This window comes from Equus quagga, chromosome 11 (assembly GCF_021613505.1).
Source record: "Equus quagga isolate Etosha38 chromosome 11, UCLA_HA_Equagga_1.0, whole genome shotgun sequence".
In the NCBI taxonomy this organism is placed as follows: Eukaryota; Metazoa; Chordata; class Mammalia; order Perissodactyla; family Equidae; genus Equus; species Equus quagga.
The window spans coordinates 7,738,133-7,754,885 of NC_060277.1; the positions used below are offsets into that span (position 1 = coordinate 7,738,133).

The following is a 16,753-nucleotide window of genomic DNA, read 5'->3' on the forward strand; positions in this document are numbered from 1 at the left end:
TCTTTTTAAGTACCCAAGGCAATTTTAACGTCTAGCTGGAGTTGAGAATCATTGTATTTATTGATCTCAAAGGGCCCTTCCAACTCTACCATTCTAAGCCACTTGCCTACAAATTGACTTCAGCAGGGCTTGAGTCTATCGGAATGCCAATTAAGTACCTTTGTTTTCAAATTTGTTATGTATCTTTCTTTTCAGGATTCAGGAAAGAAAGGTATTAGCTTTCTTTTTTTCTTTTTTGGAGGAAGATTAGCTCTGAGCTAACATCTGCCACCAATCTTCCTCTTTTATTTGCTGAGGAAGACTGGCCCTAAGCTAACCTCGTGCCCATATTCCTCTACTTTATATGTGGGATGCTTGCCACAGCATGGTTTGACAAGCTGGGCATCGGTCCACGCCTGGGATCCGAACTGATGAACACTGGGCCACCCAAGCAGAACGTGAGAACTTAACTGCTGCACCACTGGGCTGGCTCCAGGCATTAGCTTTTAATTTAGGAACTTAGTAGCTTTACTCCTATTTATCCACTCATTATCCAGAATAGGCCCAAATGTGTTTTGAGAGTGAAGACATTACTGAGTGCAGAATTAATGTCTTCGCTCTCAAAACACGTTGGTTTTCAAAGAGTTTTATTGCTTAAAGGCTGATCAAAAGGCATTAAGTAGATTCAATATTATATTATTTTTTTCATGTGTGTGGAAAAGGCCACGACAAAGTTAACAGTAGAATTCTCAAAAGTCTCTACAACTCTTTGTTGGCATAGTGGATAACTTTCTTCTTTAGAACAATGACTCTCATCCCTGAGGGCACTTTAAAATTGCCTGGGAAGCTTTTTAAAAATCCTCGTGCCCAGGCTACATCCTAGACCAAATCAGAATCACTGGACCAGGCACCAGTTTTTTCAAAGCTTCCTAGGTAATTTCAAAATGGAGCCATGGTTAAGAACCAGTTGCTCTAGAACGAAGTTGTGTGGACGAACTATCAATCAACTGGCTGATGAGGAAATGCTGAGTGCCTTAGCCATCTCCTGATTAGAAACAGCACCTTCCCTCCCCTGTGGATAAAGTTGTCAGAGAGGATTATTCTTCTCTTGCTAAAATTACCATTGCGAGGGAAGTCTGTTCTTTTAAATGTTCTGTGTGTTTAGACTACAACTATTTCTACTGAAGATGGCAAATGAAATGTTTCCTTCTTAAGTTGATGAATAAAATCTAGGCCAGTCTTCTCACAGACCCATTTGAAGATGATTGAAACAGTGGGTAAAACAAGGACAAAACAAATTTTTTAGCAAACGAATTTGTTAGGTCAAATTACAACTCAAAAAGACTCAAGGATGTACACCTTTGATGTTTCTGACTCGTTGTTTCTTGGTAAGTAATAATGCATTTCAACACTATTTCTCTGTCATTGTGATATTCACTGAAAACGTACAGAGCCCAGAGCCTCAATACTGTAGTATCAAATGTCTGCTTAATTGTCACTCTAGAGCTTGGTTCTGGTGTTTCCCCGAAGCCTATAAATCATTATCAAACAAGAAAATCAAGTAATTAAGCTCTCTGGCTTGAGTCTGATCTATACCCTCTATCTTCAGCATCAAAAGGTATTCACTCACATGGCCAGTTAAACTCTCTAATAAGGAACCTGGGTCAGGGAAATGATTTGCTAATGCTTTCCCAAACATAGGGGGTAAGGGCGCTGTCTCCTCCAGTCACACATGCCAAATCCACTGTTGTTTTCAATGGCCTGGACAGAAAGCAAAGCTGGCATACGTGGAAAAGGATGATAAAAGTATTAACAGAAGTTAGTAAAAAAAAGTTGGCTTCACAAAGTACATCTGAGCTCTTCTTGAGATGACTCCAGGGCATGTCGCAAATTCAACCATTTATGGTCAGTTCGCTTTTATCCTTAAAATCACACAAAACAAGCAATTGTTTAGAATGAAATAATTGGTTTAATATTCATGGATTTGAGAAAGAATTTGAATTAAACTTCAGTCTGGGATCTGAATTAGCACCATCTGAATACAAAAAGATACATGCACAAATTAGTTTAACAACATATATAGGTAAAATATATCTGTTTTACTTGATAATACTTGTTTTGAAGGACCTTCTTGGGGTTAAACTTATTTTTGTTAGTTGGCTGGGCACGATACAGGTTGAACGCCCCTTAGTTCCAGGGCCTTGGCAAAATTAACCTCCAGCGGCTTGCCTGTGCCTTTGGTGAGCCTCAGAGACCGGATGCAACCTCGGAACCGGATGTTGGTTGTCAGGCCAAACTGGTTGAGGCCGTCTGAAAAACAGCAGAGAGCTCAGTTTTGAAATTCAGCTGCTGTGTTGACAGCATGTTTCAAAGTCAGTTGTTAGTTTGCGATTCCATTGGAAGGCTGTTCTATGTAAAGCTAGTGACTTTCTTCTTAGCTTCACTAATTGTTAAACTTGTAGAGAAACACGAACTTTTTTATAGTTACGTATTACGAGATATGGAGACATCCAGAATTAGACATTTTAAGACATCAAAGAACTTGGTTTGGAATGAACAAGTTTACAGTCGTGACTTATAATTATTAACTTTTTTAATGAAATGAAGCAATCGATCAAATACTTTAAGTACTGAATTAGGAAATGGGCTTTTAATGGTGACCTTATTACTTTGTTACATTGTAAAAATAAATGCCAAAAGGTTAAGTCGGTTGAAAACTCACACAAAATCTTTCTCTTTTTAAGGATAGACTCCCTTCTTTCAGCACCTCAGAGGTGCTAACTAGGATCCCAATTCGTAGACTGTGAATGGAGAAGTACATTATCTCCTTCATAATATCGTGGGGTTTATCCTGATTGAAGCAGAAGCAGGTCTTTCCAGAAACCCAGAAGCAACTTTGGCAAGAGGATCTCTGAATTGGTCCCCATTACCCATCTATCTTTCTCCATGTCAACCACTCCTGAATGTATATTTTGCTTGTTTTGTTAAGCAGAGGAGCTCTATATAAACAGGGGTGAAAGTTTTTCTTGCCCAAATACTGAAAGACCATTCCAGGAATCTGTGTTATTATAGTATTTACTAAGAGGCACTTGGCTTATTTCTCATCAAGTTGGGCACTCTTCTCTATGGACACTTTATGTAGCTCTCTGTGGTTCACATGCTATATTTAAAGTGTTAGAGGAGGAGGATTATTTTTTTTTTAAAGATTGACACCTGCGCTAACCACCGTTGCCAATCTTTTTTTTTTTCTTCTTCTTCTTTCTGCTTTTTCTCCCCAAATCCCCCCAATATATAGCTGTATATTTTAGTTGTGGGTCCTTCTAGTTGTGGCCTGTAGGATGCCACCTCAGTGCGGCCTGACGAGTGTTGTCCATGCCCAGGATCCGAACCAGGGAAACCCTGGGCCACCGACGGAGCGCTTGCACTTAACCACTCAGCCACGGGGCCAGCCCCTCGAGGAGGATTTTTGAGTGCAGACTTATTGCTTGGGTTTCTTTGTAATATAAATATAAACTCTATAATAACGTAAGGGGGAAATTAGCTACCTTTAACCCAATGATTTCCAGAACTTGAGGAAATAAGTTCCATAACATTTTATGATTCCTCTGGTATATTAATTTTAAAAAAGCTAGAAAGAACACCAACTCAGGCCTCGATTGCTGTTAAATGCTTCATATCTTTTATAAGCCAGATTCATTTCCTGTAGCCTCCATTTCCCCAGAAATGAAACTTCAGAGGCTATCATGAAAAATTTAGTCCCATGTGGTTTATGTAAGTAATATGCTCATTTTACACACTGGAAATGTCAGGTAAGATGTTATTTATGGGAGCAGGTTCTAAAGCTAGGAAGAAAGTATACTTAAGCACACATTCTTGGACATTATTTATGGAAAGATAAATATCTTCTAAAACTACCAACATCATAGAGCAAAGAGATTCTGGCTGGGGTAGCCAACACTCACCTGGGAACCCTCCCACAAACACAGGGTCATTTGTATCAGCTGATGTGGATGCTTGGTTTGGGCTCTGGGCTTCCACCTGGTTCCCATCTACCGTCAGCTCAATGCGGTGTTTGATCTTGTTGGCCGTGACTTTATGCCATTGTCCATCACACAACTGCCCTGGGATACCAGCATCATAGACAGCAGTGAATCGACCGGCGCCATTGTCCACATGAAACATGAGCTAGAAAGTAGGAAATTGAACAGTCACAGATGGTTGCAGTGGAAGGAGATCACGATGGTTCACACAGTAAAAATTTTCAGGTCTCTAGGAAAGACATCAGCTGGAACAGTTTAAAATGAACATAGGCATACTAAATTAAAAAAAAAATCTTGACAGAAATTAAAATACAAATATAATGACCAGAAGTCACAAATTATGTTCTTTGCTTTTGGGCATTGTTGGGAGAATAGGCAAAATGTGTGAGGCTGGTAATAATTCTGCTTTCAGAAAATGTGAAATACAATTTGAGGCCAGCTGACATAAAAAGGACCTAGATACACAGGAAAAAATTCTACCATAGAACTTTTAGAGTGTGAGAGCTCTTAGTGAACCCTATAAAATTTTCTGAAAAGATGTTGTTTAGAGTGATTCATTAATTTGGTTTACAAATTCATTTTAAATGATTGTTGGCTTTTTTAATTTAAGCTTTTGATGTTTTAATTGTATGTGTTTTTCTTTCCTTCATGGATTCCATTTTATATACAGGATTAAGAGCTACATAAATTACTTTTTTGGGCAAGCTTCATGTCACAGGTGCCAAAGACTTTGAGCCAGAAGGCCAGTTAAATTCTTAACAATGAAGAACTTAGATTGGAGGTTCTTGTCTAAATGAGAAAAATCTGGTTTTGGTAACATGGACCAGACTCTGAAATTTGAGATGACAGAATTCTTTTGAAGCTGATGAAGAAAAGAAGCATATTGAAACATTAAAAACAGTCAATCTGGCAACACATCTGATGAGGTAAAAGAAAAGAAATAGGGGTTTTAAAAAGAAGATTAAAAGTGCAAGTAAATAGGTGAAAAGTTTGTAAACTATACAGTGATGCAAATATTAAGATTCTACTATACTGGGTGGAGTTTGTGATAACAGGATTTTGCATATAAAATGAGGTCGGTGAGAAATCCATAAGCATTATAATGGAACTCAAAACACTGACAAGTTGATAGAAACTTATAATCAGGTGATGAAATTAAGCTTACTCAAACAAGATGTAGTGAAAGTGTATTTTGAAAATCTGGCCAAACTACTTAAGGGATGCTTATTTGTTCGCCCTTTTTGCCTCTGTGCTCCTGGATGTTTTTGCTTTATTGCCTTCAACGATGGTTTGAAGATTGACATGAGGGATAGAGGAGGCAAAGGAAACCATATTTTGGGTCACTATGAGCTGTTTCTTTTTGGGAAGCAACAATACCCTGGGAGTGGAAACACGAGTTGAAGTGTGAGTCCTAGTTAATAGCCAAATAGAAAACTTGTGAAATTTCTTCCTTTGCCTTCCCCTTTTTATGGTCTCCCTATAGTACACAGTATATACAAACAGGTTTCCACTGTTGTTCATAGGCAGGCAGGGACTAAAGAGGTGTGACCAATTAGATTATCTATTGTAAGCAAATTGACAAAATATATTATACTAATATAAATTGATTATAACTTTGCTCTTTTTTGAAATGGTATCTGGAAGCATTTAAATAAAAATTGAGAAAATGATACGTCAGCTAGCCAACTTGACTTATAAGAAGTGCCTACTGTTATAAGAGGCAAACACTGATTTTAGATAATCCAAGACCTCTCCTTTTATTTTTTTACGTTGGAATCAAGAGTTTCATAGGCTGTGTATCTGTAAAGGGGAGAATAACAGTGCACTTTTAGCAACACAGTAAGAGCTTGAGATCTAAAACTGGTCCATTATTAGTCATCACAGTTGGCTTACTGTAGTGTCAGCACATTTAAAGTTTATGTGGGTCTACAGAATAAGTGTGTTGAAAATACACATAAATTGAGATAATGCAGAAAAATGAAAAAATTTAATCTAGCTTTCTCTCAACAAAGAATACAGCAAGGCTTCAAACTAGAGTTTCTACATATGGACAACAATATCACGAAGAGATTAGGAATGTTAAGATAGCTCACACTCACCTTTTCATCAATCATTTCAATACCCATTCCATCCATCTTTTGGCTGCTGATTCCCAGAAGAACTCCAGTGGTTCTAGTTGTACGGAATTCAAATTCTACAAGAAGGTCCAATCCCACTTTGAACCCACCAACTGTGAAATGCAGATATTTTTTTATTTGTGGCTTAGAGTTTAGGGATTGTTAATTCAAATTTGTACAATGCAATTGATGAGGATTTTTAGGCTGCTTAATTTTAAAACAGTTTATGATGAGGATTTTTAGGCTGGTTACTTTTAAAACTGCAGATGAGAAGCAGGCTCCGAGGACTGGAATTTTGCTTGCCCTTTTGAGACATTTGCGTTTGTGAAGGAAGAGGGGATGACCTTGTAGGGACCTGAAATTGGCCACCCCAGGATATGTCTCTGGCATCGGGATTGTTTGGGGCTGATTGCTTTTGATGGGCTGGGACAGGGAAGGAGGCTCTGGGGCAGGGAACTTGCCCTTGTTGGGACACATTTACATTTGTAAGGTAAATGTCTACCTGTAAAACGTGCCTCCCTCTCTGTACCAGGAAGAAGAGGAGAGATGACCTTGTCCCTAGAAACTCTTAATGGGGAAGGCAAGAACTTAAGTTGGTTGCTGTCTGGCAATCTCATGTAACTGGTTTAGGGTGGTGGCGCCTAACCTTTCTAACCTTTACTTAATCCGATTTGATTCTTGTCTAAAAGTCATGGGATCACCCAATGACCAGACCCCACCTGCACTGATACCATTTTAACTTTTTTTCATGTTCTTTCCTTTGTCTTGTAAAGAGATGAATCATATACCTATGCCTTAAATTTAGCTCTAACCCTCAACTGGGGGCAGCAGAAGCTCTGACTGCCCATGGGTGCTGTCCCCATGCTACACTATTCTCTAAATAAAAGAGCACTACTGCCAGATCTTAAGAGTCTCAGAAATCTTTCTTTCGACTCCTCGGCTCACCGACCCCGCATCACAATGGTTTTACTAGATTTCAATTTAGATGTTAGCCAATTATAATAAGTTCCAGACTCTCAGATGGCCTATACTTCCACCATTGTATCATATAACACACTTTATAGCTATTGCTTATTTTCTTGGCTGCCCTCTCTCCCAGAATGTAAACTCTGTGAGGGCAATGACCTTGTGTATATTGCTCACCATTTTACCCCTGTGCCTACCAAAGTATCTGGCACATAGGGAAGTTTAATATATATTTGTTGAATAAACGAATGAATGAACATATGCTGAAATTGACTCAAAGAATCTCACAGTCAGGAATGATTATGTTAGAAGTCTTACTGTTGGATTAAGTCAAGCATTTCAGTGATGATTCAGTAGAATTTTACTGGGTAACTTTAAACGGCCCCACAATGACATGAAAGGGCTCAAAATTTCCGGAACATTTTATTAATAAAGAGAGGAATTGCAAGCACAATTTTGAAGGAGAAGAAACTGGGATGTAAATAGACTTTTCTAGTTCATCTAGTTAAATGCTTTCTCTATAATTTTCCATATTTGATTCATTAGTTTATTTAATCTTTTAGCAAGCATTGAAGACATGCCTCTTAGAAACAAAGTGATTCCTTAAGACCAGGCAAGACCACATCAACTGCACGGATTAGTAGGAAACTCACGGAAATGTTCTCCATGTCTTCTATTTATCAGGTAAGAAATAAACACTATGTGTAATCACAACAGTCTTCAATGAAGGGTGGCACCTGCTATGTGAAAGACTTTTTATCTGCTGAGAACTTTGATGGTTTGGGATGAGTAGATTTTAAAAATAAAGGGTAGAAGAAGCTGAGTTGTTTTTCAAGATAAAACAGAAAGACCTTGTTTCTGCTCCTGAAAGGGGAAGTAAGGAGAAGAGAGGAAACACTTGAGGCAGGTCAGCTGAGGACAAAGGGAGCAAGGAGGCCATTGAAAACCCACTGATTGGATGCCTGGAAAGCTTTTAAGGATAAAGATGTCAAAAAATTAAATTGAAGCTGTCTGTTTTCCAGTGACACAACCTCCTCTGACCACCTCAGTCTTACATAGATTGCATTACACTGTGTATGGAGATGGCAGGAGTTGTTGGAAATTGCGGAAACGGCTAATTTTCTGGTCCAGTTTGATCTGGAAGCAAAAAAGCCCAGACAGGATGGCGAGTGAATCTGTTAAGTGCAGAAGCTGAAGCCGAAGCTTGCCATCAAATTTAACCAAGAGAGTGCTAGCCATCTGTGAATTTGCAGAAGTCTTGGGGAAGGCTTTGGACTTTCATAGCACATGGAACTTGGGGGTCATCTTTACCCCCAATGTTTCAATATTTAACATATCCTGTGTTTTTCTCTTTTCTGCTTCTGCATGGGTAAAGTTCCCACTTATGCTCTGTTGGAGGGTCCTGCTCTTTTCTCTCTGACAGCTTAGGCATGTGGGTGTTCAACTCACCTTCTAAATTCTAGCTCAAATGTCAATTCCTCCATAAAACCTTTCCTGATTTCCCCAGCCAAAATTAATCTTTCTTCTAAATAGCCACAGAACCTTGCTTTTACGTCTTTTATAGTTTTTAATCATTTTTATTTGCCTTCTTGTGATTTCTGAGCACAGAGAGTCTTACCATTAATAGCAAATTCTAGAAGGAAGAAATAGCATCTCATTTACTTCTGTTTCCCATGGTAACTTCTATATATTATGTGCTCATTAATTGTTTCTAATAGACAATTCATGTGTCTATGGTAATGATAGGACTGAATATTCTATCTTAAAGTATATTAATGTCAGATTTTTTTTTGTTATTATGCAGAGGTTATTTCATATTTTTCTTTCCAAATTGCATATGCGCTATCAGTGATCCAGACCTGCACTGGACATTTTCTGGAAAGAGGAGACACTTCAAGAAAGACAGGGAAGTGCTAGTCATCATCACCATCGATGGGAAATGGGCACTAGTATGTGTGCATTGTGTGTGTGAGGGGAGAGCATGAGAGGGAGCCTTGCAGGGAACTGAAGAGCAAGAAAGAAAAATGGCTTCTCATCCCAGAAAGGAAGACAGAGAAACCTGGAAAGTAGATAAATCACATAGTATAAATATCGGAAACTTCTTACAGAATTTCATTTATTTTGCTGTTATTGATTTCCAGGAAAGGAGATGGATTAAACTTTCCAAATAGCCTTTTACTTTATTTCTTCTATTAATTCTTTTCAGAATCAGATACATTCACTTAAGAGGCATTTTTTATTCCTCCTATACCTTTTTATTTCTGGTTGAAATAAAGGATACTGCTTTAGGACCCCAGGGACTTTTATTTTTCCACATAGGTAAGAAGTGAATATTTGTACCTAGTTAATGTTCAGCAAGAAGGAAATGGAAGAGCCTTACCTGCTTTGGCAAAGCCTGTTCCATCAAAATATGTTCCTTTCTGAGCATTTGCGAAACATGTCCCAACACGGAAGCTGGAGGTTGGCTGTTCAAGATCAGCAGGGGCCTCTGCCATCTGGAGATTTCTGATGCAGCCATCAATGCTGTAGGTCACCTAAATATCCAAGTCAGAAGACACAAGTATCAGGTTTTAGCAGAACTTTGCCTATATGTGGAATGCAATCATTTGTTGGGTGTTCTATGCGTGTAATCATTGGCCAGTTGTCTTATGGCATTCCCCAAAGCTGCCTGGACCTGCACTACCACCCCAGGCTTTATGGCATGGGTGCAGATAATCCTGTTATGCTTCTCAACTAGGATGTATTTAGCCTGGAATATGATCGTTCTGATATTCTAAATACTGTGCACTATGTCTCTAAGGGGAACACTGGTTGGACAGAGCTATGGGCCCCATATGAATATCATAACTTTTAATTAGTTTCTTATGTTTCTATTAATAATTTATTAACCTTTCTATAGATACATTTTGTCATAATCTATGTTCAAATTCTATTTGAAAAGATAATTAGATTTGGTTCAATGCTTCTTGCTTACTAAAATGTAATGAAAGCAGTGGACTCTTTCCTGAGAAAATGCATGTACCCACAAAACTTGAAAGTTTGCATGACACATTCCTTGTTTAGGGGCTATAGAAATCGATCAATCATACTCTGCTCTGGTATATTTCATCTGGTTTTAGGGATGCATGTTAATCACTCCTGCCACTCTCACTTCAGACTTTCATTGTGACAGGCCTGGGTAGCATAGCCAATAGCTATGAAGAGAAGGTCATACTGCACATCCACAGAGGAGCCAAATACTGAGAACTACAACTACAATGGACAATTGCATTTGATGAAGAACAACTCCACATTACCATGTGTTCTAATTGGAGTATAGAAATGTATCCCATTTGTATGCAGTGTGTTCTCTAAAAATGCTAATCCTCTGTGCTTCTCAAAATAATCATTTCCAAAGCAAATCGACACATGGTCTAATAAAAAATTATTTTGTGAATACTGATATACCAAATTATGAAGACTTTAAATTCTGAATCCAATATCAGATAACTGTACTCTAAATGCTGCATCTCTCATTATTTTCTAAATCTCTAGTCCTGAAACAATCCCGTCAATACCATCACCAGCTTCTTTGTCGTCCAGTGCTTTCTATATGCTTGTTACTCTTCCAACGGATTATGTATATTACCTCATTTAATCTTTATGGCAATCTTGTTTGTTTGGTATTATTATTATGCTATTCTACAAAAGAGGAAACTTTGTGAAAGAAAGATTAAATAACTTGCTTAAAATCACACAGCTAGTCACAGTTATGCAGGTATTCAAACCAAGGGAGTCTGGTTCCAGGGTCCACACTCTGCTCTGTGATATTGCTTCTCATAGTCAAATCGGTCTAGAAGACTTTCTCTCCCTTCTCAGAAAAGATGATTTCCTATTCAATTATAAGTGGTCATGGGCCAATGTGACCTACTGATACAAAATACATACATGACTCAGCTAGTTATTTAGGCCACAAAGAAACAAATTAGACACTTACTGGACCAATTCTCCGGGTAGTGTAGTTAATGGGCAAGCCACCAACATACAGCATTCCCACAACATCCAGGATATCAGCTTTCTTGGGACTGACGGTTCTGTTGGAGGCATCATCTACATAAAGAATTCCTTCTTGCTTAATTCGTGTAATCTTAATCTACAAAAAGAAGAGGACTCATTAATGCTAATCATGGATAAATTTCAAATATGCAGAGTATGAGACATAAAAACTTTTAGGATACTCCTTAGGAAAACTGAAGTAACTTACTGAGTGCCAACTTCATAATATAAGTGAAATTAAACCTACTTACAGAATAGCTCAAATTCTGTCTTTGCCATTACTACCATCTCAAAAAGGGTACAAAATCTTCCTGGATGAGTTTTAGATTGAAGACTCTTCTATGGATTGCCAAGTGAGCATATGTCTCAAGAGGTAGGCATGTTGTAAGGAATCTGGCAGACTGAGAGCACAGTCGTGATTTAAGTGGGCTACAAAATTCATGTCCGGTTTTAAAAGTGCATTAGTTTGATTGAGCAAAGCCTGGTCTCCCCAACACAATTTCAGATATGCTACATCCCTCTGCCTAACAGGCGCTTCTGGGGCAGAATTGAATGAAGGGCAGCGCATCCAGGCTGCACTGCCATTTCTGCAGCGGCTGATTAGCACAGTCAGGGAGGAAGATGGAAAGCTGACCAATGCTGAAATTACAGCAGTGGAGTGAATTATCTTCTAGGATAGAGCAAAATAAGGGGTCTGAAGACAGGCTTGAGCATAAAAATCTTGAGTCTGAATTTAGGGAAAGGAGAGTGTAACCCTGTGAAATGCTGGAGTACAATAATGGTTTAAAAATGAATCTACATCCGAATTAGAATAATTCAAGACCTCATTCCACACTTACCTATTCTAGTTTGGGAAGTAATTTTGAAAAATATTCAAAAATAAAACCCCTCTTTAATTTGGCTCTTATAGGATTGAAGTTTTCTTTCTTAATCCCCACTGTGGCCCAACAATATGTCTTTTTCTCAAGTGTCATATTTATTATTCTGTTAGCCAGAGAGGAGACTAAACCTTAATGAGAGTTCCTTTGTAAAGATCAGTGTTTGCTAGTCATAAGCTCCCAAGCAAATATGAAGATTCCATTTCTTATTTCCAAGATAACACATTGGCTGATTTCACATTTTTATGATAATTTTTCATGTTCTTTGGCTTTCTATATGATATGACAAGTCAAAGTATGTTAATACATAAAATCTAACATCTAATAATACATACTCTGAAAATAGCCCATTTTATTGGTCTACCTAGGGAAGCTTTACTTAATAGCCTACCACAGGTGCAGAAACAAATTCCGTGTTTTCGTTTTAATCAGGCAGTATATTATCTATTTGCAGTCATGCCAAAGAGGACAGTAAGCTGGCAAATGAGCCTTCTGTGCCCATAATAGTACCAGTTTCTGGGTGTAAGGCCAACGTTTTAAAAGTTGTTCTAAATGACTGTTGGTGGAAATGACACCCTAGGGCCCTTTAAACATGATATAGCAGATTCCAGACTCCTGTTTTCACAGACCAGTATGGGGTGGAATCGGGGGGTACGTCTTAGGGCCCATTTTCATGTTGTCAGCTTTTAAGTTTGTCAAATATTATTTTAGAAAAGAGAGGAAAATGTAATCTCAGACTAAACACTATTCCTTTAAATTGAATACATAGAGCTTTACGATCCACATACCCCATTGTCCCATGTTTCTCACTTAGAGTAGAGAAAATGTCTTTAACTACCTGGCCCTCGTTTGTGGACAGATGTTTGGGAACCACAGCTGTGTAGCAATGATGGGATCTTGTAATACCATGATGAGGCACATAAGTGATCAAATATAGACCTACCCAGGTCTGACCACATTTTCCAAGGGCGGGCAGTTGTATCTGGAGCTTGCTTTATTTTTAGCCTTGGCCACATTCCAGGAGCACTGGAGTCAGTGTCTGCACTGGCATATAGTTCTGGCACCAAGGCAATGCCAATGGCCACCACCCAGTATGCCCTTTACAGGGCACTGCCAACATCCCAGGGACTATTACCTTGTGCCACTGGCCATCATTGATTTTGGTGGGGATCATGGTGTTAGTGTCACCACTTCCCAAGTCATAACTGAAGTAGGGCAATCCATTTCTCAGCTGAACTGTAGCAAAATCAGCATGATTGATCCGAGCCATGTAAAAAAGCAGGCCTGATTCAGCTTCGGTTCGCACTTCAAACTCAATTGTGAGGCTGTGAAATAAAAGCATGCAAGTAAAACAGAAAAGAGCACTCTTATCCTAAGATAGAGTTGCAACTGATCATGGGTGCATGTTCATAAAAGACAGGAAAACCTCTGAGATGAGGACTTTCCAGGTCTGCTGATTTCCTGTACTGGGCTGCTCAGACTCAGACAAATATAATTCTATTCTCTACTGTACTCAGTGTATTAAAAAAAGCTCGCCTCATTAATGAATAAATGTAGTTGATTAAATTTGAATAAATGCAAATACTCGATACTTCCGTTTATCAGTTCTTATCCAATATCTCAGAATAATACATACCGGTTTTTAACTTTGGTGTCATCAAATGCAATTGCAATATGACTGTTTTTGGAAAGCCCAAACTGCTTGCTCCCTATCAAAAGAGCTGGTTCTGATTCTGCGGCACAAGGACCCTGTAGAATACCAAGGAGAGAAAGAGGAGATAATGGGCTCCATTCTTTTAAAATGTAATGCTGCTATCTAATGGTCTCCTCTATTTTAGCTTAACGTTCTCGTATGATCTTATTTAAGCTCCTTAAGAAGAGAAGCTGTCTCTTATTCATCTCTGTGCCCTACACATAGTAGGTACTTACCAGTAAATGCTCAGTGAATGTGAGTCAGTTTTCTTTTACTGCACCCTTGAATTGACAAATGAATCTGCTCAAAAATATTTGTTGATCAATTCGTGTTTTCATTATCATCTAAGGAAAACTATTGTTTATATTTCTGAGAAAACTGGAATTTCCTTCTCCCCTTTACTTTACTTATGAAGAGTTATATTCTTAGAAGATTGAACAGGGACAACCAGGTTATAGGAATAGAAAAACATGTTCCTTCTTGCCCTTCCCATTTCTCTCTCTCACTATATTACTTTTTCTTGAAAATTATCAGTCTACTGGAAGATTTCCATGAATTTAGACTTTCAAGATGGTGTATCTAAACTTGCAAGTCAGCCCATTCAGGCCCTTAGCCAGTTGCTAGGCAACCCAGCACATTTTTTAATGTAACCCACTACACACCATTTCAACTGCCACTGTTCAAAGATCAACTTCCTAGTGTGCTTACGAGGGATTGCTTGGTGCAGGGCAGGCTTCAGAGGCGTGCTATCTGTGCCGACGTTGTTTTAATGCTCTGCTGTCACCATCTTGAAATTCTTAATAATTTTTGAAGAAGGGGCCCTGCAAATTACATCCCCAGTCCTGGCTAGGTGGACTATATTTGGCTACTGTAACCCTCAGCTCAGGAGAGAATCAAGGCTCCTCAAATTTCCACAAGCCACAATTTCTGCCTCTGTTCTCTATTTTCAGAAGATAATTCTATGCACAGGCTGCTCAGGAAGTCTTTTAGAACAGGCTGTACATGGGAAAATAAATAACCTGCACACTTTCAACAACACATCTGTTTTTAAGATCTGCACCTAACAGCTCTGGATGGGCCACTGCCCCGGTGAGCGCTGACTCAGGAGAGGTGCTCGAACAGCCTAAGGCAGGCTTTTGATGCAGAATGTTCTTCCCAAATAGTGTACCTCAAAGATGACTCATCAGCACACAGGAAATTTTTACTTGATGAGGAAAAGCCTTGCTCTTGTTTCTCTCGAGCTTAGTCAAATAAAGCACTCTGCCACAGCAGGTAAAAGCCTTTAAGAGTTTTGAAATGCTATAAAATTGGTCTTCATGGAAGTATTTCCCTTCTTGCTTCCCAGGAGACGGTCAGTTGCAAAGCATAGACTGTGGCTGAAATTCACGCAGATATGCAAAAACCCAGTGGGTAGGAGAGGAAAATGCTATTTATTCACACAGCTGAATGGCCTCTCTTGGAATCAACATGTGGCACCTTTCCTGTTACACTACTTGCAAAAAGAGCCCAAATGGAAGCCTCTGGTAGCTTAATGTCTCAGCCTTCAGTGATGCTATTAATAGAATTGGAATTGTTTATCAATCTCTCCCCATATTTCCTGTACAGAGGACCATGGCAACAAATGTAAGCAGCCTGCAGTCCTCCTCAGAGATCTCTAAGAGAGTCCTACCTGCCGTGAGTCCAGCAGGGGCAGAATTTGGCTAAAACATCTCTAAACCCTCAGATCTGAAGACTGAGGGATTGAAAAAGTCAACGGATGCTGAAGAATTAGGGAAGAATGATGTGTAGCCTAAAAAAAAACCACCATAAGAAATAGGAAACTTATTTCCATGCCATTGTTACCACTGTGGTCACTTGTCCAGTTACTAACTATAAATGTTAATATAAAATAACCTTTCTGATATAATCTTTGAAATTCTCAAAGTGGTAATTGTCAAGATTAGGTATTTTATTGGCAGCAGCTGTTTGTCGTAGAGAGCTTTCGTCTTTATATGTCTCGGGCATCATGGCCTGAACCCTGTGATAACCTTGCTTGGTGGTACACTGGACGGGCAATTCTCATGCTGGTCCTGAGCTCGGCAACAGTTCTCTGTCACATTACCAGATTTTCTACATGAGAAAGGCCCACTTATGTTATTTTAGGAAAACATTTGACGAGAAAAAGACAGGGCCTTTGAAAGGGTCCTTTTAAGAAGCACTACATGACACACCCACTTGAGACTCAGGAAGAGCCTCCTGGAGGGGCCCCTGCCTCTCTTCTGCGACAGGCGGGTCTTGAGAAACAGGTGGAAGGAAGCAGCAGCTAAGGAAACTGTCTCCAATTGGCCAATGTTATAGAAGAGAGTGGTGACAGAAGGGCCACTCTACCAGGTAGCTAAAGTATAAAGCCGTTATGCTGAGCCCATTGTTTGTGAAGGACATCCAAAGTGATGTTTGCTATCATCAATTTGCAATGGGATGGATATCACAGATACTGCCTTAGTAAAACGTCTGTCACCTTCCTTTATATATTTGCAGTTGGAAGAGGACGGAGAAGTGCCCGTGGAAGAGGGTTTTTATATGCATCAACTTTTGGATTTAAACAGGAAGACAAGCCTCCAACCTCTTATCTGATCATGTTTTTGGTGCCAGTCTAGATCCCTCCTCTCACTGGGTTATAGGGAGATGGGACTGGACCACGTCTGCTTTGCAACACTTTCCCGAGAATGCATCAGAAGCCGGGCCTGATGCTGGGACATGTGCAGGACAATGCGGTTCCTAGCTGTTTGCCTGCCATGCTGTGCTCTCCTCCTCCCCTTCAGCCCCTCCAAGGGTGGACTGCTCACCCTGCTGCTCAAGCGTCGTTTTCCTTCTAAGATTTTAAAGGGGACCAGGTGAGATGGAACAGAAACTGCCTGTGGTTTGCACAAGAATAAAATGATCTAGTCATTCATGACATTTTCAACCCTGTTTACCGTAGAAATCTAAGCTAAGAAAAAGGGGCCGGAGGAAGGGTCTTAAATTGAGGTATTTAAGGAACCTTTCAAGAACAGTTGTTGTAAGCTG

General features: G+C 39.3%; 1 protein-coding gene across 5 annotated transcripts in view; it reads right to left on the bottom strand.

Moving 5' to 3' along the window:
• Nucleotides 1–1,928: 1,928 nt before the first annotated feature.
• Nucleotides 1,929–16,753, bottom strand: part of LAMA2 (laminin subunit alpha 2) — a 531,319-nt gene continuing 516,494 nt past the window's right edge. For all 5 annotated transcript variants that reach the window (XM_046676887.1, XM_046676886.1, XM_046676884.1 and 2 more), the window contains 7 exons: nucleotides 13,652–13,764; nucleotides 13,151–13,340; nucleotides 11,079–11,234; nucleotides 9,483–9,636; nucleotides 6,119–6,249; nucleotides 3,942–4,164; nucleotides 1,929–2,289 (listed from right to left, as the gene is read on the bottom strand). In XM_046676887.1, the coding sequence (XP_046532843.1) occupies nucleotides 2,132–2,289; nucleotides 3,942–4,164; nucleotides 6,119–6,249; nucleotides 9,483–9,636; nucleotides 11,079–11,234; nucleotides 13,151–13,340; nucleotides 13,652–13,764 (1,125 nt within the window). In that variant the 3' untranslated portion in view covers nucleotides 1,929–2,131. The remainder of the gene's footprint in view (nucleotides 2,290–3,941; nucleotides 4,165–6,118; nucleotides 6,250–9,482; nucleotides 9,637–11,078; nucleotides 11,235–13,150; nucleotides 13,341–13,651; nucleotides 13,765–16,753) is intronic.